Raw genomic sequence first — 22,500 nt, 5'->3', positions numbered from 1 at the left:
TATTGGATAATTTTCCCACCGCAAGGAAAGGGGGCTGGGGCTTGGTTAAATGCAATTCCCATGTCGGAAGCGTTCGCACTTAGTTCTTGTGAATTCCGCTTGGTGTCCTTCCTTCGTTTTGGTTTGCCCATATCTCTCTTCAATTGGACAACGACCTGTGACTGTGGTGCTGACATAGATGACAGCGGTTACCATTTGTTGACTTGTAAAACAGGTGGTCGGCCTGCGTAGTCTCATGAGTCAATTTCTTCCATCTGGTCAGATTGTTTTCGCAGGCTGCGTATCCATCATCGCAGGGAGCCAAGGAACAGGTACACCGCTACAGACAACAGACCGAACATCGTTTTTTTGACTCCAACACTGGATACAATATCGATCTCGACATCTCCCTTGCTCACCCGTGGAGCAGTGACATCTTCCCCACATCTGCTGGTGTTGATGGTGCAGCTGCAGACAAGGAGAGCAGACAGGAAGAGAGCGAAATATAACAAACAACAACTACCAGAAGGGTCAATTGTCAGTGCAATTTCATTGGTAATAGAACACTTTGGAGCATGGGGGTTTGATGCATGAAAATTCTTAAAAAAGATAGCAAAGAAGTTATCAGGTGAAGTCGGAAGACTAAACACAGCGGAGTTTATCGACTTCTGGAGAAAACACTTTTCGATCCAACTCCAAAAGTGCAATGCAAACGTCATCTCTAAGAAGTCATCTTCATTGACTGGAGTCAACAGAAGTGACTTTTATGCCACTCAGTACTTTAGCCACTAGCTGACACTGAGCTAGGGCTTTACACGTAGTTTAGCTGCTTTTAGAGTTTCTAGAGTTGACCATCTTAACATCCTATTTCTTACTTAATCATGTAAAGTCACCACAAACAAACGTTGCATTAGTAAATACTAAAACCATAAATTATATACAGAGTAGGTAGGTACTTAAGTTTATGTCGTAGACACTGTACATACCAAATTGCCATGCGCTTTTCCAGTTCGGCCAAAAAATTCTTGTGAAATTCTTGAATAAGATCGAGATTGCCGAACAACTCAGACACCTGTCTGGGTGAGAGAAGCTGTGACTTCACCACTTGATTTCTAAACTGCACGTTTAGCAGCTCAAGATCCAAGCAATACCTAAAAATAAAAAAAATAAAAAATAGTAATGCTGCACATATCATACACATTAACTACTAACGATCTTTCAGTGTCTCTGATTTCACACGCCACGAAGTAATACGGTCCCATTTCCTCCATTAATCTGCAATGATCTTGAGAGAGTTTTTGAACGACTTGTTCGATGTCGACGTCCGGCAGGTCGTCAGAATCGTGAGTCGGCGTGCCACAACCCGTGTCTCCATCATAACCTTCGTCCTCATCACCAGAAATGATGTCAGAATCAGAGCTACTAACTTCTTGCTGTTGATCAGCTGCAGAGTCACTGATCACTCGACGTCTGGAATAAGAATTAACTTTCTCGTTGCTAGAAAAACTGGAAATATTCAAGAGCCGATCGGAATGCCCTAAACATAGTGCAAGATTAACTTAAGCACCCACAACTGATTTAATGTGGGAAGAGGGAATTACTCTGTAAAACAATTGAAGATTTTCTACAGTCAGACATATCCTCACTCACAGCTTTGTGCCTATAAAAGATATAGAGAAATGTTAAGAATTAAAGGAAATTGAAATGGTAAGACTGCATGTCATTGGAAAAGAACCAAACTTAAAAACAAAAATAACTAGTTTCACATCACACAATAGAAGATAATAATATAGTGTGTGTGTGTGTGTGTGTGTGTGTGTGTGTGTGTGTGTGTGTGTGTGTGTGTGTGTGTGTGTGTGTGTGTGTGTGTGTGTGTGTGTGTGTGTGTGTGTATACATATAACTATCATAGCCATGCATGAAACCTGGAAATAATTTAAATCAAATTTTCACTTAAAAATGTCAACAGAGAGACAGCCAGACAGAGACAGCAAGGAGGAGATAAAGACAAACAATGAGACAAGAGATAAACAAAATTAGTTTAAAACTTATCACATTGTCATAATCTCCGCCAACATATTCTAATTAGCTAATCTGCTTTCCTAATAAAGACAGACTGTAGGACACATTGTATTGACAGAGACACACACAGTATACAAGCAAAGCAATGACAAACCATGAGCTACAGGAGAGAACATCGATTATTAATTATGCAAATACCTCAAAGAACTCAGTCTCAACATCTGTGCAGACTGACCAGATGGACCAAGCAAGAAAGAGTTCCGTCTTTGTTCCATCAGTTGCTTATAAGCTAAACCACTAAGACAAAAGATAACTCTGTGTAAAGCATGTGTGCTAGCCCTTATACAAGACACCACAGAGGCTATACACCTCCTTTAGTGGTTAATCAGTCACACTGACTGGTACCTGCAATGGTACTTTGACTTCAGTCTAGACAGAGACAAGCATTTTACATCTACACTTTCCTCGTTAGTTTGAGAGGAGCTAAAACAACAATAAACAAACAAACAACAACAAGAACCATTATTTCCAGTTGGACTATCATGAGGCTAAACGACTTACTAATAGAATGCATGAAATTCGAGGCATAACTTCCAGACTTCCTTTGCTATGTGGACTGATTCCATTGTGAAGCCAACTTGCACCATCGTGTCGCCCTGATGTAACAACCATATGGTCTAACAAATAGCTAATCAATGTAAGAAAATATGTACCAGTTGGAGTGGATGTAATTCAATGTAAAGAACACATCCTTGAATAAATGACTTCCCTATGGCAGCCCTGGATGACAAAGTAAGCAACTACAAGATGTTGTTGTGTTGATGAATTAACTCGCTCTCACCATGGAAATTGGTTCATCACCGTTTCTTGAACTAAGACAAGCACACCATTACATGATAATCCAAGCTCGATTGTAGCATGCTCATTGTCCTAACAACGAATTACAACGTATGGCATCTTTTTATAGAAACCAGGAATTACGCAGCTGCTTACTCTTGCTGCATACTGATGCAGACCGTACAGTCTAAGCTTCCTTGCTACCTCGAGGATCTGCTGATCACATTGACTTGGCGACAGCCCCCTATATGACAATCACAAAAATCAGGTTCCTTTTTATTGCTCGAATGTTTTCCTGCTACTGACTGGCAGTAATCTGTTTGATGCAATGACTCCATCTTTGCCTCTAATGCTGAAGACTGAAGTGAATCACAAGAGAGACACACCACATGAGCTCGAACAGACCCAGTCATTTGTAAGGATTCTAACTTGATAACAGCTGATACAGAAATGGCTGGCATAACCTCGACGATGTCTCGAGCTGTCATAGTTGCCCAACTCACCTGTCATACACACATGCATACGCGTGCACGCACATTGACATAAACACACACACACACACAGACACACACGCACACACACACACACACACACACACACACACACACACACACACACACACACACACACACATGAAAGATGATACACACACAGACGTCACACACTGCAATCCTAAACATCACGCCTGCAACACTACACCACTAACTTTGCAATGTAAGAGCTCCCATCTGCACAATCGTGTGCTGCTCGCATTTCAGCCTGCAGACAACAAACTCACCTCAACACCCAGAGGTAACAAACAGACATGCCATGATCTCACCTTCCACGTTGAAGCCACTCGTGAAGTTCCACTGCAAGCAGACATCTTAGTGGTAAGAACAAAAAGTGTTTTGTGCCTTATCTAAATAGCTATTACAGCTTGTTAGTGTAGCAAATTACCTAACTAGTTCATCCTCCACAATGCGAGGATCCGACGGCCAGAATTTTACTCTCAGTTCCAATGGAAACGAATCTCCGTCGTTTCCGCCTTCCAGTTGCTTTCCGACTTTCTTCCTTAAATCCAACCAGCACTAAAAACAGACCAACATTGTGGAAATATTGGGCGATAATAGCGATCAATTCGCTCCGCAGCCCAGACGTTTAATTGATGAGCTTAGCGAACGCCGCACAAGAAGGTACAAGGTCGAGAATCCCTACTGAGGCGTAGACTACAATCGTAAATGTAGCAGACTTGGACGCGTGAAAGGTTAGATGTGTGTTTACATGCACATGCTCTTGCAGACCGACCGACCTTGTGATTAGCGCTGTCTGTGTACTGAAGGCCAAAGTATTGCGAGTCATTGATCTGCACGTGCCGCAGCAGTTCTTCCCACACGGACTGTCCTCTTGCGCTTTTCTGCACGACAACACACACACACACACACACACACACACACACACGAGGTAACAGTGTGGTGTAACACACGAACGAGCTGGCGCGTCGGTTACCTTGACGGTGAGAAAAACAGGTTCTGATCGGTAGATGTGTATTTCACAGATGATGCGCATCCTGTGCCTCACACTCCGCACAACCAAAATGCATACGAAAGAGAGAGAGGCGTGAAGCGTTGCGCTAGCGTGTCTGCTTATCCTGTAAGGATCCTAGACCGCGAAGCCCACTCTCTCCTTTCGCCCCGCCTGCTAAATTAGAAATCCAAATTGGAGTGTGCATGACACTCCAATATCCTTGACGCCTCCTTGTGCTAAATGCCTATCTTATCTCCATAGCTTGACACTGGAGTCAACCTTCGTTATGCATAAATTTGCAAAACAATATCCTTAATGGATTACAAAGCGTCACAAGCAGATAACAGTGGCTTTGTGACATTCCTTGCGTCAAATAATTACTTACACTTGATATGTAATTTATGTACAAACCAATGACCGCCCGTAAAAAGACACATCAATTAGACAGCACAGCTGACGCTCCAGTATGCAGTCACTATTTTTTTATCAAAATGAATTCCGTTTCTGTTTACTTAGACGCTTCTTGGAGTATCTGTGAACATTAGATTAGCATAGGACATAAATATTGAAGTGCATAACACAAAGTATGTACACTAATCAACTGACCTTCTTCTGATGTTCTTGACTTGTGATTCCAACTCCCATCAGGTCAGCAGCTGACATGTCTGAGAAGAATGCGGGATCATCCCATCCAGACTGAACTAAAAGCGAGGAATAACGCCCAGGCAGGCCAGCATCCTGCAACCACTGCGCTACAACTGTATTCTAAATATCAGAATAAGAATTAGAGCAGTTCAACATGCCAGATGATTCCTCACTTTTCGTCTCGTTTCAGGACTTTCTGGTTTGTGTCTTGGTCTCTGAGCAATCCCTGGTTTAGGTGCTAACTCTTTGACAGAAGACATGGATCCTTTAGATGCTCTTTGAGCAGCTGATGAGGCAATTTCAGGACCTAACTGCGGTCCCAATGTACTTGCAGGTGGCCGTCGTCTTGCTGCAGAAGGAGAAGGAGGACCTGATACGTTGATTTGGGCATGAGGTGGTATTAGCGAAGAAGGTTTCTACAAAAAAATAAAAAATCAGGACAAAGTGTTCACACACTGCACAAATCATGTAACCACAAAATTCTCATCATCAACATTTTACATGAGAATTCATTGCCAAATGTTAATAAACATGAAGTAGAAACTGGAAATGAGACTAAAATAGTAAAGAAACATCCTGATCAACCTGACCTTTTGAGGCAAAGCAGCAGCTGCCCTAGAGTCGTCATCTTCCTACACCAACAAAAATAAACAGCACAGACAGTCAGTCATTGGTAGACAAGATAACTGTTATTAGAGAGTCCTTTTTTAGTAGTCACTAGCAAACAGTTATGAGTAACACCAACATGCTTACCTCTGTCCATTATCCATTGTCTGTCTGTCTGTCTGTCTGTCTGTCTGTCTGTCTGTCTGTGCATCCATCTGTCCGTCCTTCCTTCCTTCCTTCCTTCCTTCCTTCTTGTCTGTCTGTCTGTCTGTCTGTCAATACATATATTTCCATTACAATGAAATTTCCATCAAACTCTAAAAGCAAACCTAAAGTCCACTACATAATAATCACTACATAATACATTAGCCCCATATGGGGGGATGAAACTTAAAAGAAGCTACTTAACTACAAGTTGTGCAAAGTCAGTGTTTCTACTAAGGATCTTAGGTCCAGAACCAATCATCATGAGTTTTCTTGTCAGCACACTTGCATTGCAACGTTGCAGTTGAATTGAAAACCGTCTCCTCCATTGTGTCTTAAACTCAGCAACATTTGTTCGTCCGTTCTCATCTCTCCACATACTTGCAATCCACTCTGGATAATGTACAGGAAGGCCCAACCTCATCGAAGTAGCCAAAGTAAATTTACTACGTGAAAGTGCAATTCTCAGAGGTTGGTATTGCACTGAGCCATGCTCTAGCTCCCTAACCTTGTAAAGACAACAAGCGAGCAGCGTCTTTTTTAGAAGAGATGTCAATCAGACTGTTAATTGCAAGTTGATAACTGGCACATGTCAATCTGTGTTGTAGCTTCTTTGTATTAGACATGATTTCGGACAGATTCATGTTTTCATCTAACGATTGTTGCAGCTGATGCATATTACCTCCCTCCTGTTTGCAAGATGACAATAAAGTGCAAATGTGGCTTTCTAAGGACGGGAAGCGCGTAGGTAAGTTCTTTAGCGATTGACTCCAACTGGACAAAAAAGCAAATCGAGAAATGTCTGTCTGTCTGTCTGTCTGCCTGCCTGTCCGTCCGTCCGTCCGTCCGTCTGTATCCCCAGCTATTTGTCAGCTTCCACCCATCGTCCTTCCACCCTTCCACCCAGCTGTTTCCTTCGCATGCACCCATAATTGCCTGTCTGTCTCTTACAGCTTGTCTCCTTCTCACAAGTCTATAGACTCCTCAGTCCAATATCTCTGCTATGATATACAACTCATACAATTGTTAGAAAAATATCTAACCCGTGGAAATAGTGGTGGGCGAGACCGAATATTGGGCTAAACAAAACATGTATTATATACAGCACACAATTAATGCTAAACACAACACACAAATGCACCTTTGGTTGGTATTCCTTCCTAAATGTCAGCTGTATAGACATATCATCTAACCCCTCATCATTTGTGCCTTGAGTATGTGCTACACAAGACACGAAATAGGTTAACATACTACATGTTCAAGTGAAAGCAACAAATTATGAAATCGACACACACACACACACACACACACACACACACACACACACACCTAGCAACAGCTAGCTTGACATATTCATTTAGATGAGTAACACTTGAATAAACTTTCAACTCTACCTACAGCCCAGCCCCAGCTTGGACTCAAACACAACAACTAGAATTACGTATACCTTTGCGTCTTGGCCCAGTATCATAACTTCTCGTGGATTGGGAAGTAAGACTTTGTTCATGTCTCCGCTCATCCGATCCCACACCTAACGTAAGGAAACCCCAACTAGTATAAAGATTCACGGCAGTAATTGATGCAAATACAACAAATGAGTTAAATTCTGACAAACATCTACTCTTTGCTCATATCAACTACTACTATTGGTGAATGTATTGAGAAGTTTGTGCTGTACCTGCCAGTCAGTCTGTATGATTGTTTTGTTGCCTTTCTTTCTGTCTGTCTTTGTCTGTCTGTCTGTTTGTCTGTCTTTCTGTCTGTCCTTGTCTGCCCGTCTGTCTGTCTTTCTCTTCCCTCCTTCCTACCTTCCTTCCTTTCTTTCTTTCTTTCTGTCTCTCTGTCTGTCTGTTTTTCTGTCTGTCTGTCTGTCTTTTTTCTGTCTGTCTGTCTGTCTGTTTTATTCTGTCTGTCTGTCTGTTTTTTCTGTCTGTCTGTCTGTCTTTTCTGTCTGTCTGTCTGTCTGTCTGTCTGTTTTATTCTGTCTGTCTGTCTGTCTTTCTGTCTCTGTCTGTCTGTCTGTCTTAATACATATATTTCATACATTGAAACTAGTACACTCACACTAAACTGTAAAACAAACAAGCAAGCCCGCAGGCCTTACGCTAAATGTCTGTCTTTCTGTTTGTCTGTCTGTCTGTCTTTCTGTCTCTGTTTTTTCTGTCTGTCTGTCTTTCTGTCTGTCTGTCTTTCTGTCTGTCTGTTTGTCTGTCTGTCATTGCTTTAGCAGTGTAACCATCTCGATCTCCAAAAGTGTCTTTCTGCATGCACACATAAAATGCTCATGTTATGTTCACACCATTAGATCGTAAGTGGCCATTCGATGTCTCTACATCAACCGAGTGAGCATAAACAAAGTTGGAAGAGTTGAGTTCACTAGAGCTCTTCTTTTGACGTACAGAACGCCACCTTTGAGGACCTAACAGACCATAACAATTACAGAGTCATTCTAACATGCGTTAATGCATCATTCGTTTACTAGAAACTACAGATCTTTCACGACCAATTGGAAGACCAAGTTGAGAATCATCTAAATTCATTAATTAAACAAAGTAAATTCTATGGAAGAAGCAAGATGATAAAAGTAGTTTACCTTCGTCATCATTTGATATAAAACTCGTAATCATTTCTATTCAGATTCAGAATAAACCAAAATCAATATACAAACCATAAATAAAATTATTTACCAACACACACACACACACACACACACACACACACACACACACACACACACACACACACACACACACACACACACACACACATACACACATAAATGTCAAGCCCTCCACGTCATTCGTGAATGACGTCAACCTTAAGGTTAGTTGCGGAGATAGCTCCCCCTGCCTCTAGAGACAGGGCTTCCATGCGCTACGTAGAGGCTTAGGGACAGCGCTACAATCCACCTGGAGCTTGGCTGGAGTCATCCAGGGGCACTGACTATGGTGCAGCTTTGGGACTGGACACCAAGGCCCACACGTACCCGTCTGCTGCATGATGTTAGGGTCAAGCCAGCGGTCATGTCCACCCCAGTCAATGACCAGGTACTCATTTATACTCCTGAGTCGAGAGAAGCAATTGTGTGTAAGTTTCTTGCTTAAGGAAATTATGCCATAGCTCACCATCACTGTGACTTAAACCTGCAACCCTGCAAAGTCCCGAATGTTTCATTCTCCAAATGCACTCTCTAACTGACTGAGCTATTGTGCCACACACACACACACACACACACACACACACACACACACACACACACACACACACCACACACACACACACACACACACACACCACACACACACACACACACACACACACACACACACACACACACACACACAAATGTCAAGCCCTCCACGTCGTTCAACGTCAACCTTAAAGGAGCATTTCACTGATTGACGCATGCGCTGTAAACGTTAATGTATGTTAAGGCCTTGGGCTGCAGACTGAACACTTGCTGTGTTGCGCAGCGCATTGTTTTGGTCTTGTATTCCAAGGCCAACTACTAGAGCACACAAGAGACGAGTCTAGATGCTTCAGACGACTCTGACAGTGAAAGAGAACACGTTACAGTTCATAAGTGACTCAGTCGTTTGTACGTTGTAGACTCCACATGGATCATCTTGAATGACTTGCAATCGCTCGGTCTTTTGCACTTTCCTCCGAGTTTCTTTCAACGAATGAAGGCCATACTACAGTACAAAAGGGCTTGAGTGATGAGAAGAACACGCGGAAACGTGCGACACCGCACATAATCATGTGACACAAACTGCCTTCATTCTACAGCCGAACCATCGCCGTATGTGTGCTTTTCGCCGTCGATTGAAGGTGAGTCAGTGATGCAAAAGCACATTTTACTTTCGCCTAAGCAAATATCAAAGCTTACACAAAGTGGTACAACAAAACCTACACCTAGTGGACATTATTTGAAGAAAACGTCTCGTACGATATTTTCGCATTATCATAATACTCAGCTATCAAGTTTGCTCTGAAATAGCGTCAAACTTCCCAACTTGAAACAAGACCAGAAACAATTAGCTAATGTGTGTACGTCAATCGATGAAGTGCTCCTTTAAGGTCAGTTGCAAAGATAGCTCCACCTGCCTCTAGAGATAGGGCCTCCATGTGCTACGTGGAGGCTTAGGGCCAGCGCTACAATCCACCTGAAGCTTGGCCGGAGTCATCCAGGTGCACTAACTATGGCACAGCTCTGGGACTGGACACTAAGGCCATCAAGTACTTGTCTGCTGCATCATGTTTTTGCATGATGTTACTGCCAAGCCAGCGGTCATGTCCACCCCAGTCAATGACCAGATACTCATTTATACTCCTAAGTCAACAGAAGCAATTGTGTGTAAGTTTCTTGCTTAAGGAAATTATGCCATAGCTTGTCATCACTGTGACTTGAACCTGCACCCCTCAAGGTCCCGAATGTTTTCATTCTCCAAATGCACTCTCTAATCAATTAAGCTACAGCACCACACACACACACACACACACACACACACACACACACACACACACACACACACACACACACACACACACACTCGTTCATATATGCATGCAGGCAATAGAGAACTAATGCACAACAAACTATACTAATGTATTATCAACAAAAAATCAGACTGTGATACAACACATGATGCTGACCGTAAGCAGATGCTGGTCTTGGTGATTTAGTGTCGTCTTTATTCCAAGGCAAATGTATTGTGCCATGCAGCAAACCTGTAGCCATTCCACGATGTGTCAACGGACTCTGAAACATTGAAGGAACTGGCGTGATGACAGACCGAAGAGACACAACACATTCGCCTACAGAAGAGAGAAAACATGAAACGCCTCTCTGGTGCTACATACTAAGTCGTCTGTCAGTCGTCATTACTTCTCGTTGAATAATTCACAACGAGTGAAGTGTGCAGTAAATACAACTAAACCTTATTTCCTATTGCAACTCTGTTATGGCTAGCAACTCAATTGCATTAACAATGATTAGACATAGGAAATGAAATTTAGAAACAACAACAGAATGATGCAGTAAGTACACTTAGACATACACTCATTATTGACATCAATGGTAAAAACCAAGAGCTGTATAGGAGAGTTGCTTACAGCAATCAAAAAATCTAAAACCAATGCAACTCATATATGCAATCAATTGGCTGGTGTTCAGTATTCATATTTCAATGAAAATTTGCTGTAACCAATAATCTGTATTTTTCAAGAAATGAAGCCACAAGGCATTGTGAGAGACACGATATTCTATTTCCTAGAGAGTTTGATGTAACACAAAGATAAGGAATTATTCCAGCAACCCAGATTTTTAGTGCAATCGGATAAATAGAAATGTGCTCTTAACTCCAATTAGCAAGCAGTATCTACTCACTCACTCACTCACTCACTCACTCACTCACTCACTCACACACACACACACACACACACACACACACACACACACACACATGCACGCATGTGCACACACACACACACGTATGCATGCACACACACACGTGCACACACACACGTGCATACACACACACACACACACACACACACACACACACGTGCACACACACACACACACACACACGTGCACACACACACACACACACACACACACACACGTGCACACACACACACACATCTATCAGGTAGATATTAGATAACCATCTGGGTGTTAGGACACTACCTGTTTCAATGTCTACACAACACTATTACTTATAGCCTGTTCACACTAGCATGGTTATGTAGCCTAACCGAGCCAAACCAAACCAAACTGCGTCAGCTAACCGTGTTGGCCTCCGTTCACACTGACAAAGGCTGAAAGCGCGCTGAGAGTGCGTAGTCAAAGTAAGTGGGCGTGTATTCAGCTAACTGTGTATATCCGGATAGTTCTTGTGATGGATTGCAGGCAAGATGTGATTGTCCTGTTTTAATTGGCATCTCAGCAGTCCATCGCAGTGAGATGTACAACACCGAGGTCTCAGAGACAATTTTTCACTGGACTACCGAACTAAACCGTGGTGGCACGGTAGCTTGAGGTGAGCCAGTTCAACACGGTTTGGTTTGGTTCAGTTTGGTTTAGCAGGCGTTCACACTGCGAAGTGAAGCCGAACCAAACTGTGGCGCACCGTGCTGGCACAGTTACAAACGCTAGTGTGAACGGGCTATTAATTTGACTTTGGACAAAAACCAGCATGTCATGTTGCTGCATCGAAATGCATCTTCAATACACTCAGATATGCCAGCTTGGCAAAGTGTTCATTGCTACGGCAAACATTTGCATTCATCATGCACCTACACCTCTCACTCCAAATATCAATAATTTTTTAAGCATTTCGGTGACTCATTAACATCTGCTCTAAGGCCTCTAAATCTTTCAAGAGTTAGTGGTCTTTCTCCAGGCATAGAATATAATAACCAACAAGCCTGATTAACAGACATTCCTTTAGTCAAATTTTCTAAAAGGATTCTTATTAAGTAACATACTTTTAATTAATTCATCGCTCTGGATTACTTGCATATGCTCAGACCTGATGCCTAGCTACTTGCATTGCAATAACTTTAAGTACATGGAAAACATGGAATGAGATCTGCACTATACATGTAATCTTAATTAAGACATCTCCACAGTGCACTGTCACACCCATACAGACTAAACAAAGCAAAGCTGTTCTGTCCAAACCAGAGGCACTATTTACCCTAACAGTCAGGAGAGTCTAAAAGGTACTGGTGTAAATCACAGGGTTATTTGTAGTTTCTCTATTGACACTGATCTGCAGCATAGAAACCCTTCCCACTATGACTCAAGCAACTCTGAGCTAATTATATAGTTAACCACAACACCTGGTAAGTAAGGAGATCTCTCTACACCACCCGCACATACATACCCAACAGAATCATTAATGAACATTTGACATAAACACAGCTGACTGTAGGCTGCAAAGTCTGTAGTTTGCTGAACAATTTGAAAGTACACTCACTCCTCCAGTGAATAACCAAACAAGGTTTCATTCTTGGTTATTCAAAGTCTGGCACATGTCTATACAGACACTACTGTAAATAGTGTGCACCTTAGGTAATACATTTAGGTCTACAAGTACCACAGATCACCCACAAAGATAATTGCACCTGAGAAGAAGCCATTTCTGCCCTGCCTTGTCCAGTAGTTAGTAAAGAAGCCACAATTGAAAGTTTGGTTTGCCAATTATAATGAATAATATCTCTAATGATACAAGGTTAGAAGCATCCCTGACTTGGATAACATACACAGCCACATCCATTAGTTACAGTACTGACAGACAACTTAAGTACACAGTCTGTGTGAGTGCCAGTACATGATCAAGATAATCTTGTTTATGTCCCCTGAAACGAAGGTAACATCACACTGTGTGTTGCTCACATACTTGACTGCACATTCCTTTAAGTGTGAAACTCTATCCAACAATGATTAGTAGAAAAGTCATACATGCAAGTTGTTCCTCTGATCACTCTTATTATGCATAGACACTTGTTCATGCTCAATAGCCTGAATAGCCTGATATACTATATAGTAGGTAAGCAACAGATAGCACAAGCACATACGTTTAAGCTTTAGCTGCACTTGCATTGAACCAGAGTTCACAGCAATTAGCTCACACACACACACACACACACACACACACACACACACACACACACACACACACACACATGCACGCACACACATGCACACACACACACACACACACACACACACACACACACACACACACACACACACACACGCATGCATGCACAGCCATTGCTGCTTCCACCTTCTGTCCATGTTTGCAATGTCAACACTCACCAATCATGCCTTTCATAAAAACGCACTTGTTAAGTTTCTGTGTTTAATGTTGTCCCATTCCCTGTGCACTATGAAGAGCTAAAAGACTACATGTGCAGAACACGGGCATATGCACTTTCAGTCTGATATTCTGTTTGTCAAGTTGTTTTGTATTCGATTTACTGCACCAGAGTGGCACCATGGATAAGCGTTTATTTGGACATTTACAGTACATTTTATAGAGTGGCAAATCATCTTCACAGTGTCACGACTTATATGCTAGAAATGGTGAGAAGCTCTGAAGTACAAGCCTTTTACCCTTGCCACTTACTCCTAACTGCAAAAAATGACAGAGAACCCTTCCATTCCATATACTCCTGATCCCCACTGCTTATACTTGTAAAACATCCTGACATACGTTAGTATCTGTTTGGTCTTAAGGTTTAATATGTATGTATGTATGTATGTATATATATATATATATTTTTTATTTATTTATATATTTATATATTAAAGGGGAACTCCCACGAAATTACAAGTAACGTTTTCGTGATAGTACTAAGTGCCCTGACTCTATTGGTACCTTTCTTTCTTAATACAACTATTTCTGAACGGAGAAATTGAGCTTCGAACATGGGGGCGTAACCTCATGGCAGTCGCCATTTTGAAATGATGACGTAGCAATATCTTACTCGCGTATGTTGCTCTGTGTAGCGAGGATATATCGAGGGTCAGTCAGAATTTGAAAGGATGTAGCATCTAATAACACAGTATCTTGGATGCTCACTAAGAACGTCCTTGGGTGTGAGCCATCTACGATGCGTGGTAATGTCATTTACTATTACCTCAGGCCATACGCGTACAAGGTTGACTAGGCGGAGAAGTGAGATACAAGGTGGTTTTTCCCAAACCTACCAAGATCTGGGTTGTAAAGCCCATCACTGAATCAAAGAGCTATGGCTATCTGCAAGGAATCCTTAAAGCAGTTCTAAATAAACGGCAGCTGAATCCACAACCTCTTCGAAAACACAAAGCCAGACAACCTCCAGTGATTTTACCAGCCAACATTGCCACCTGTGAAAGACCACTCAAGGAAACTGTTGTTAGTGCTCGTAAAACAAGATTTACATAGAACATACAACTATGACATACAAACGCTATAGCATGTATAAGATGGAACATTAGTTGACACAGATTCTTAGAATTAGGTAGTTACAAGCATTATTGTCAAAATCATATCTAATCATGATGCTCCCTAAACCCCACGTACACTTCGCCTTCTTCTGGGAAAGGTCTTCTAATAGCAAAACTACACATGACGGTATGACCATTTTAGCACGCCTGCCCAGTCTCCTAGGAGCTCAATGTGTGAACTGCCTGTATGCTGTCGACCTCAAAAGCCTGTAAAGTGAAAGACAATAAACAAAATGGCAATACCGTACGCATTTGTGTCAAGAAACCTGTGATTCAGAGGTTCTGTGAAGGAATCTTTAGTGACATCTACCACTGCGGACACAGCAGTGTGCAGAACGTCGTAGTTGAGGCAGACAAGCTCAAAAGTTGCGTGTTCTACCACACACCGTAAACCACAGAGTCTCTAACTTAGCGCGTCAAACTCTTGGCAGCAAAGGCAGTGGGCATGACGACACACTGACCGCATGTGTACCAGTCTGAGTTGACCAAGCGCTCGGGGATTCCGTCCCCTGTGTCCGAATCAATTTCATGAGAGTTTCCCCAACTCGAACTGCTCTCAGCGTCATCGCATTCGGGCTCAAAACTGTACGGAAGCTACGCCATATACTCTGATGACAACACATGCGCAATCGGTAAGATATTCGTACGTCATCATCTCAAAAATGGCGACTACCATAGGGTTACGCCCCCATGTTGGAAGCTCAATTTCTCCGTTCAGAAAGAGTTCTATTAAGACAGAAAGGTACCAATAGAATCAGGCCACTTAGTACTATCATGAGAACGTTACTTCTATTTTCATGGGAGTTCCCCTTTAACCATATATTTGTATATATGCAGGGTTCGAAAAATGTGTTTGAGTCTGGTCGCCAGTTTGGCCACGTAGAGGAACAGTTGGTCGCCAAACTTTCACTAGTTTTTTTAGGTCAGAGATTCCAGATGTAAACAAGTCATTTAATATCACTGTTGAGACCCTTTCCCAGAAAACCGGCTATTCAGTGGCATAAACATCCAAAGCAAACCTTTCAAACAGACATGACTAACGTCTTAATTCGTCTTGTAGAAACACGATAAAAGCGACTGACCAAGATATGATCCCGGATGTCCGAGTATTTGTCTCTCACATTTCACGTTCTGCCGTAACAACAGTACAATGAGCACTAACATCACCCCGTAGGATAGTAGCCAGCGGTGATGACTATAACATTAGCCAAAAGAACGCCTCAGATCTGCGTCTGAAGAGAGAAAATCACTCGAGATCAGGTGACCGAGATTATGTTCGTGAGTCATCCGTCTTCTTCGTTGTCTGCGAGAGTAGAGGTTGACAAGACAAAACCAACAATTTGGCGAAAGGAAGTCATATAATGAGCCTATCAACAGAGATGACTTGCGTCTCAAACGAAGTTGTAGAAACGAGATGGCAAGCACTGACCGAGATATGATACTCTGTGACCGAGAATAGGTGCGATCAGTTTTCAAGTTCTACAGCAGCAATGTTACGACGGATGCTGACGTGACCTGCTCTACCTAGTTGCTATCCAGTAGGACTATGACGCTAGCGTAGCAGCTAGGTCTGGCTACAGCTCTTTGGCAGAGAACGAGTGACCGAGATTAGGAAATGTCCGAGATTAGATCCGGGACTCTAGTTTTTATTTGTCTCAATTCAAGCTGGTCGGATTCTTCGTTCCTTTGAACAGTGTAGAAAAGGATCTAAATAGGCAGTTGCTGTCACCTTCAACTACGATTGACTGCAGATTTCTTGTTTCATTCCGGAGAAGCTGCTGTGCAATGGCATCTCATCGCTGATAGAGCTGTTGACTTGGATTTGCTGGTGTAGCATATGAAAAATAGGAGTGACCGCAATGTTTGAAAATTAAACGCGCCTGCAGGTCTTTAGTTGAATTTGTCTGGAGCTGATGGCAGAGACCAATGAGATCAGTACAGGCAGTAAAGTCCATAAATAGTAGGTGATACGTTGTCACGCGATATGTACGCGATATGAAGGTGCACTATTAGTAGACGGCCTACTTAACAGTGTGCCACTAAATGGTAGACTTAGGAAGTGGCAACATATTGTAACGTAAAACATATCTGCTGAGAAGGTGGTCGCATCTAAGAGCTGCTGCCACAAAAGACTAAAAACTACCAAATATTTCTAGTTGCCAAATAGGCGACCACACCGCTCGTTTAGTCGCCAACCACCTAGAAGTGGTTGCCATATGGCAACTTGCTGACCAGATTTTTCAAACCCTGATATATGTATATATACATACATACATACATACATACATACACACATACATACACACATACATACATACATACATACATACATACATACATACATACATACATACATGATGATGGCATGTCCACTGATAACAGTGATGACTCTCTTTAGTGTCCTCTGTGTCTCTGGTGGGATTTAACACCTGCTTTTGAACGGCATTCCTTGCCACAAGATTGGCAAACAAATGACTTGTTGGTAGGAACAATTTGTTCTTTCCATTTCTGACGTTGAGCTTGAAGATGTCTAATACGATTTTCTTCAAACTGTTGGAGTGATGAATGGCAGAGAGATCTCCAGTTTGTTCTATCACTGGATAGTTTCTCAAAATGCAGGAAGTCAATCCCACAAGATTTCATATTAGCCTTGATAGAATCTTTATAACGTAATTTAGGACCACCTTGATGACGATGGCCCTGTTCCAGTTAACCAAAAAGGAGTTGTTTGGGAATTCTATCATTAGGCATTCGAGACATGTGACCAGCCCAGCGAAATTGGCATTTCATAACAAAAGATTCAATGCCACTGATGTTACAACGAGATAACACTTCTGTGTTGGGTATATAGTCAGTCCACTGACATACATACATACATACATACATACATACATACATACATACATACATACATACATACATACATACATACATACATACATACATATACAGCAGCAAGCAAGTACTAACTACTCATCTTACCATATGATTCATCATCTTCAACAGACTTCACAGCAATGTGTAAATACTGTTGTTCAAGATATCCACGATCCGACATAATAGGATGAATCGCCTGCTCAAACGCAGCAGCAGTCCATTCCGGATACGTGTAATGTGCCTTTTCTTGTCCACCGGTTGGCAGTCCAACCCAAGTGGATGCACTAGTAAACAACGTATTCTTCTTGCTACGAAACACACCTGAACAAAGACCAGATGACACACTAACCATACAACTAACACTTCGCGTTATACCTTCTAAACAACCAGAGTAGATTTCTAAGTAAAATGACGTATTGCTGCTTGTACAAACCTAAAACGAGAATCCACGGTCTGACTAAATGCTACACTACATGTTCACAGACACGGTGACATACAGCAGCACTGATGGACGTCACACGAATCTGACAGTCACTCTGATTTCGTTTTTCCATTGCTGAACTTGCAGCTACGAGGGCAGAACAAAGACAGCTAATACATCGACATAAACAACGTCAAGTCAAACAGTAACGGTAGATTTAATTGTCACTGATGTCTGTTGTTGAGTTGACTTACAGTCAGAAATGAATTGAGATGTGATGCCGACTTGGTACGCCGCGTATACAGGTGAATGGTCGCTTGTCATAATGTCATCAGTACAACCTGAATATAGAAATACGTACAAATGTATGTAACAATCGAACAAACAACATCCCGCTGTACAGTCAGTTGTCTGACTACTTGACATCTCCAGTTGTCTGTCTGTTGACACATTGTCAGCCTTTCTATCTTACATACTCACACTCTAGTCTATACAAATACCCATACGTCGGTCAGTTGTTTCACAAGTTCGCAGTCTTGCGACAAAATCATAACCAAAATGTGTCTATACCGTAAGCCATATTGTTCACTTGTGTCCCTGGAAACGATGAGAGCAACACACGATCACAAAACGAAGGCACATTGATTCGAACCTGCAATACAAACAGTAACACCAACGAATAACTCCCAACACGATTTGGATCACAAACCCCAGTCTTCTTGAATTTCTACAAACAAAGTAATCACAAACTACAAGCAAACACAACAGCAAAACAACGAAACCTGGTACTCGTATTCTAGTCTGGTTCCTCGCTTGTAACGATATGTTGGAGCAAAGTTGATTTCTTCTTCATCAAAGTTGGCAAAGACGCGACCATCTTTCTGTTCAACCTTCAGCTGGTCGCACTCCATGAGTCGACCGTATTCTTTCTTTTCCACACAATCAAAGATTTCCTAGAATATGTTTAGTTAGCTAGTGTAGCGTGGTTGATATTGTGAGTAAAGATATGTGATTATGAACATGCCTTGTTGGTCTGTTATCTGGGGATCTTTTAAGGGTGTTAGTGTTGTTGTACACTTCATAGTCTACAGACAGGCAGACAGACGGACAGACAGACAGAAAGATAGACAAACAGACAGACAGACAGACAGAAAGATAGACAAACAGACAGACAGACAGACAGATGATTTATTCTCATACAGATTCTATTTGTACATATGCTAGGATTTTTTAAATACAAATCAGTCCTTGCAAACAACAAAGTCATTAACTAATGGACTTGACTTTGAATGTCAAAATCAAATAATCTATCTAAATCACCATGATTAGGTGACAGTTTTGAAAGTTTTCTAAGGATAACTTTGGCATTACAAACAAACAGACAGACAGACAGACAGACAGACAGACAGACAGACAGCCCACCCATGGAGCACCGACATAATTTCAGTCGCAGCTACAACTGATGGATCTGCTGCTTCAAAAAGGGAGGGAAAGAAGAGAGAGAAGTACAGCAGAGAGACTCACACTAGTGGGGGTTCTCCATGCCTAATTCCACTGGTGTTTGAGCATTATGGCCGCTGGGGAAATGCAGGAGAAAAGTTTCTCCATCAAATCTCTCTGCGATCACGAGATGATGACGGCAAGGTGAACTCCAGCGAGTTCAAGACTTATTGGAGACGATTAATGTCCATTACTTTACAGCGGTGTAACAGTATGGTTTTGGCGAAGAAGATTGACAGAATAGTGTGTAGAAATGACTCCGTAGCTGGTTTTTACAGTTACCAGAGTGTACGTTAAGCTTTCATTTCATGACCCTTTGGGTCATTTTTCTTGGACTCATAGATAGTGATTTAGCGTTGACTGTAATAGCGTTGATGTTTACCAATAGAGGTTTTTGACAGACAGACAGACAGACAGACAGACAAACAGACAGAGACAGACAGACAGACAGACAGACAGGCCCTGGATAATGACCGCGTGAGATTCAAAGTTTGTGTCCACTCCTTTTGCTGTTTTTTCCCTCTGTCGCCCAATGTCTCGTTCTGAATCTTGTCAGTATCAGTCCTGCAAAGTGTCTGGCACCGCTCAGCGCGTTCTTTGCCATATTCGGCAAGTTCATGATCCCAATCTCCTTCCGGCTGATTTCATCGCTCGCTTGCGTCTTCATCAATGTTCTTCCTGCACGAACTGGTTTTTGAAACTGGGTCAACATTCGTCTCAATGCAGATCTCGGCATCAACGGTCTAGTCAAGAACAGAGGAAGCGTGTTTCTTTCACACCTCACTGCGGGAATGTGGAAGCTAACGTCTCTTCTCAAGCTTCTTCCGCCGGTACTCAACCCACACCCGTTTCATCAACGATGTTCCTGGATTCCGCACTTTCTCAGAATATAAATCTGGACACGGAAACTACTGCGTGGAATTACATCCGGGATCTTACAGTAGAAGACATTCTGAAAGCTGCACCTCCCAGAGTTGTCCAAACTATCCATCCTACTGTCAAAGCATGTTTCCAAGATTGCTGTGTCGTAGCACTTGGAAAGATTCGCGATGATCCCTCTGATGAGTTAGCATGGAAACTCCTGTTTCTACTGCCTCGCATGCTCCTCACTCCTCTGGCGAGGGGAGGAAAACATGGTTTACGTGATGTGAAGGCTGCTTACCACCAGTTTCTCAGCTGGAATTGGTCGGACCTTATTTGCCTGCAAGCCTCTCTTCCCAGAAAGTCACCCACTACTGGGGATAAGGCAAGAAAAGCGGCTGCTCTGAGGCTAGTGAGATGCGGAGAGTTATCACGTGTGTCTAGAATTCTAACCAGTAACGGTCTGGCTCCGTCCACTGAGGATACGGCAAGGAAGTTGATCTCAAAACCCACTCCCAGATCTTCAGCTCTCCCCCCTCTACCCAATGTTAGTTGTGAGTCGATCACCTTGTCTAGGTCGTTACTTTTCGATTTGATCAGGCAAGCTCCACGTGGATCTGGTGCTGGTCCTAGTGGTTGGCGTTTCGAGCATTTTAAAATCCTACTGGAAAATGAGGATACTGCGGATGGTCTTTTCTCTGCCTGTTTGGCATTTGCTAAGGAAATATTGCCCGATGTGGCTGCCACCCTCTTTTCTTCTTCAAGACTGATCGCTCTGCCCAAGCCAAATGGTGATGTGAGACCCATTGCCATCGGAGAATCTATTCGCCGACTTACAGCCAGGACTATTTGTTCACAAAAAAGGAAGAGTTTACTGAAGTTTTCTGTCCCATTCAGCATGGTGTGTCTACGAAATGTGGTACAGAGTTGATAGCGCATCATATAAGTCTCACTTTGGAATCTAATCCCAATTGGATAGTTTTAAAGTCGGATGTTAAGAACGCGTTCAACTCTGTCAGCAGAGACCAGATCATGGAACAAGTTTCTCTTACCTTTCCTGACTTGTACAACCATGTGATTCAAATGTATGGCAAACCCAGCTCCCTTGTCTTCATGCAGGGTTCCTCTACCGTAGTAATTCCATCTGAGGAGGGAGTTCATCAAGGAGACCCTCTGGATCCTGTTCTTTTTGCTATGCCATTCATCCAGTCTTAACTAAGATTCAGAAATCCCACTCTCAAGTACGCGTACTGGCCTACCTGGATGATGTATTTTTACTGGGAGGGGCGAAATCTGTTTTGGCTGCGTTTCATGACTTGAAGGAGACCTTCTCAACCATCAATCTGGTCATAGCAGACAAAAAGTGCGAGATATTCTCTCAATTGTCCTCGACTGCTGTTGAAGGGTTTGAAGAAATTCCTGTGTCTTGTGAGGGTGCACTCTTCCTTGGTTCTCCGATTGGTTCGATGTCATTTGTTACGTCCTCTTGTGCCACCATAGCCCAGTCAAAGCTCTCACTGTGCGATCAGCTTACCAAATTGGATGATGTTCAGAGTGCAATGCTGCTATTACGATGCTGTTACGTCCCCAACCTTAACCATTTGGCCCGGACAGTCCATCCTGATTTGCTAGTTCATGCTTCTACAATCCATGACTCTGGGACAAAAGAAACCTTCTCTCACCTCTTAGGCTATAACATGGTTGATGACAGGATTTGGCATCAGTCTTCTTTACCCATCAAAATGAGCGGTCTCGGGATGATTCCTATGCTGTCAATGAGACAACCGGCTTTTGTTGCATCCTGGGCCAACGCTTTTACAGAGCTGCCATTCCGATTCCCTGTTTTACGACCTATCATCGACAGTCTCTTAAGCTCTTCAACCACTCCAATCAGTGAGACCATAGCAAGGTCTGTCCCTCCAGGAAGAATATCTCCGACTACCTGCCATGTACTGGGAAAGTTCAACAAAAGCAATCTTCTATCACTGCTTCTTCTAATGCTCAGTATCTACTCGAAAATGCCCCCACTGCCAGAGATG

General features: G+C 42.5%; 2 protein-coding genes across 2 annotated transcripts in view; both read right to left on the bottom strand.

The window, feature by feature from the left end:
* LOC134196574 (FERM, ARHGEF and pleckstrin domain-containing protein 2-like) overlaps positions 1 to 4,501 on the bottom strand; it is a 13,129-nt gene extending 8,628 nt beyond the window's left edge. Inside the window, exons 1-16 of the mRNA XM_062665743.1 lie at positions 4,326 to 4,501; positions 4,129 to 4,233; positions 3,777 to 3,907; positions 3,658 to 3,702; positions 3,544 to 3,596; positions 3,267 to 3,340; positions 3,144 to 3,196; positions 2,994 to 3,081; positions 2,842 to 2,930; positions 2,714 to 2,780; positions 2,562 to 2,656; positions 2,406 to 2,483; positions 2,199 to 2,297; positions 1,581 to 1,639; positions 1,192 to 1,516; positions 966 to 1,130 (exon numbers count right to left, since the gene is read on the bottom strand). Of these exons, the coding sequence (XP_062521727.1) occupies positions 966 to 1,130; positions 1,192 to 1,516; positions 1,581 to 1,639; positions 2,199 to 2,297; positions 2,406 to 2,483; positions 2,562 to 2,656; positions 2,714 to 2,780; positions 2,842 to 2,930; positions 2,994 to 3,081; positions 3,144 to 3,196; positions 3,267 to 3,340; positions 3,544 to 3,596; positions 3,658 to 3,702; positions 3,777 to 3,907; positions 4,129 to 4,233; positions 4,326 to 4,385 (1,586 nt within the window). The 5' untranslated portion in view covers positions 4,386 to 4,501. The remainder of the gene's footprint in view (positions 1 to 965; positions 1,131 to 1,191; positions 1,517 to 1,580; positions 1,640 to 2,198; positions 2,298 to 2,405; positions 2,484 to 2,561; positions 2,657 to 2,713; positions 2,781 to 2,841; positions 2,931 to 2,993; positions 3,082 to 3,143; positions 3,197 to 3,266; positions 3,341 to 3,543; positions 3,597 to 3,657; positions 3,703 to 3,776; positions 3,908 to 4,128; positions 4,234 to 4,325) is intronic.
* LOC134196575 (phosphatidylinositol 3,4,5-trisphosphate 5-phosphatase 2A-like) overlaps positions 4,326 to 22,500 on the bottom strand; it is a 30,916-nt gene continuing 12,741 nt past the window's right edge. Inside the window, exons 14-31 of the mRNA XM_062665745.1 lie at positions 18,883 to 19,053; positions 18,810 to 18,827; positions 18,671 to 18,752; positions 18,355 to 18,441; positions 18,177 to 18,247; positions 18,055 to 18,112; positions 17,785 to 18,000; positions 10,455 to 10,616; positions 8,392 to 8,427; positions 8,278 to 8,328; positions 8,098 to 8,217; positions 7,246 to 7,329; positions 6,940 to 7,019; positions 6,842 to 6,877; positions 5,579 to 5,620; positions 5,162 to 5,404; positions 4,950 to 5,108; positions 4,326 to 4,875 (exon numbers count right to left, since the gene is read on the bottom strand). Of these exons, the coding sequence (XP_062521729.1) occupies positions 4,852 to 4,875; positions 4,950 to 5,108; positions 5,162 to 5,404; positions 5,579 to 5,620; positions 6,842 to 6,877; positions 6,940 to 7,019; positions 7,246 to 7,329; positions 8,098 to 8,217; positions 8,278 to 8,328; positions 8,392 to 8,427; positions 10,455 to 10,616; positions 17,785 to 18,000; positions 18,055 to 18,112; positions 18,177 to 18,247; positions 18,355 to 18,441; positions 18,671 to 18,752; positions 18,810 to 18,827; positions 18,883 to 19,053 (1,740 nt within the window). The 3' untranslated portion in view covers positions 4,326 to 4,851. The remainder of the gene's footprint in view (positions 4,876 to 4,949; positions 5,109 to 5,161; positions 5,405 to 5,578; positions 5,621 to 6,841; positions 6,878 to 6,939; positions 7,020 to 7,245; positions 7,330 to 8,097; positions 8,218 to 8,277; positions 8,329 to 8,391; positions 8,428 to 10,454; positions 10,617 to 17,784; positions 18,001 to 18,054; positions 18,113 to 18,176; positions 18,248 to 18,354; positions 18,442 to 18,670; positions 18,753 to 18,809; positions 18,828 to 18,882; positions 19,054 to 22,500) is intronic.

The sequence above is a fragment of the Corticium candelabrum genome, chromosome 21 (genome assembly GCF_963422355.1).
Source record: "Corticium candelabrum chromosome 21, ooCorCand1.1, whole genome shotgun sequence".
NCBI lineage: Eukaryota > Metazoa > Porifera > Homoscleromorpha > Homosclerophorida > Plakinidae > Corticium > Corticium candelabrum.
Note: the sequence above shows the minus strand (reverse complement) of the source record. Positions and strands in the feature narration are given on the sequence as shown.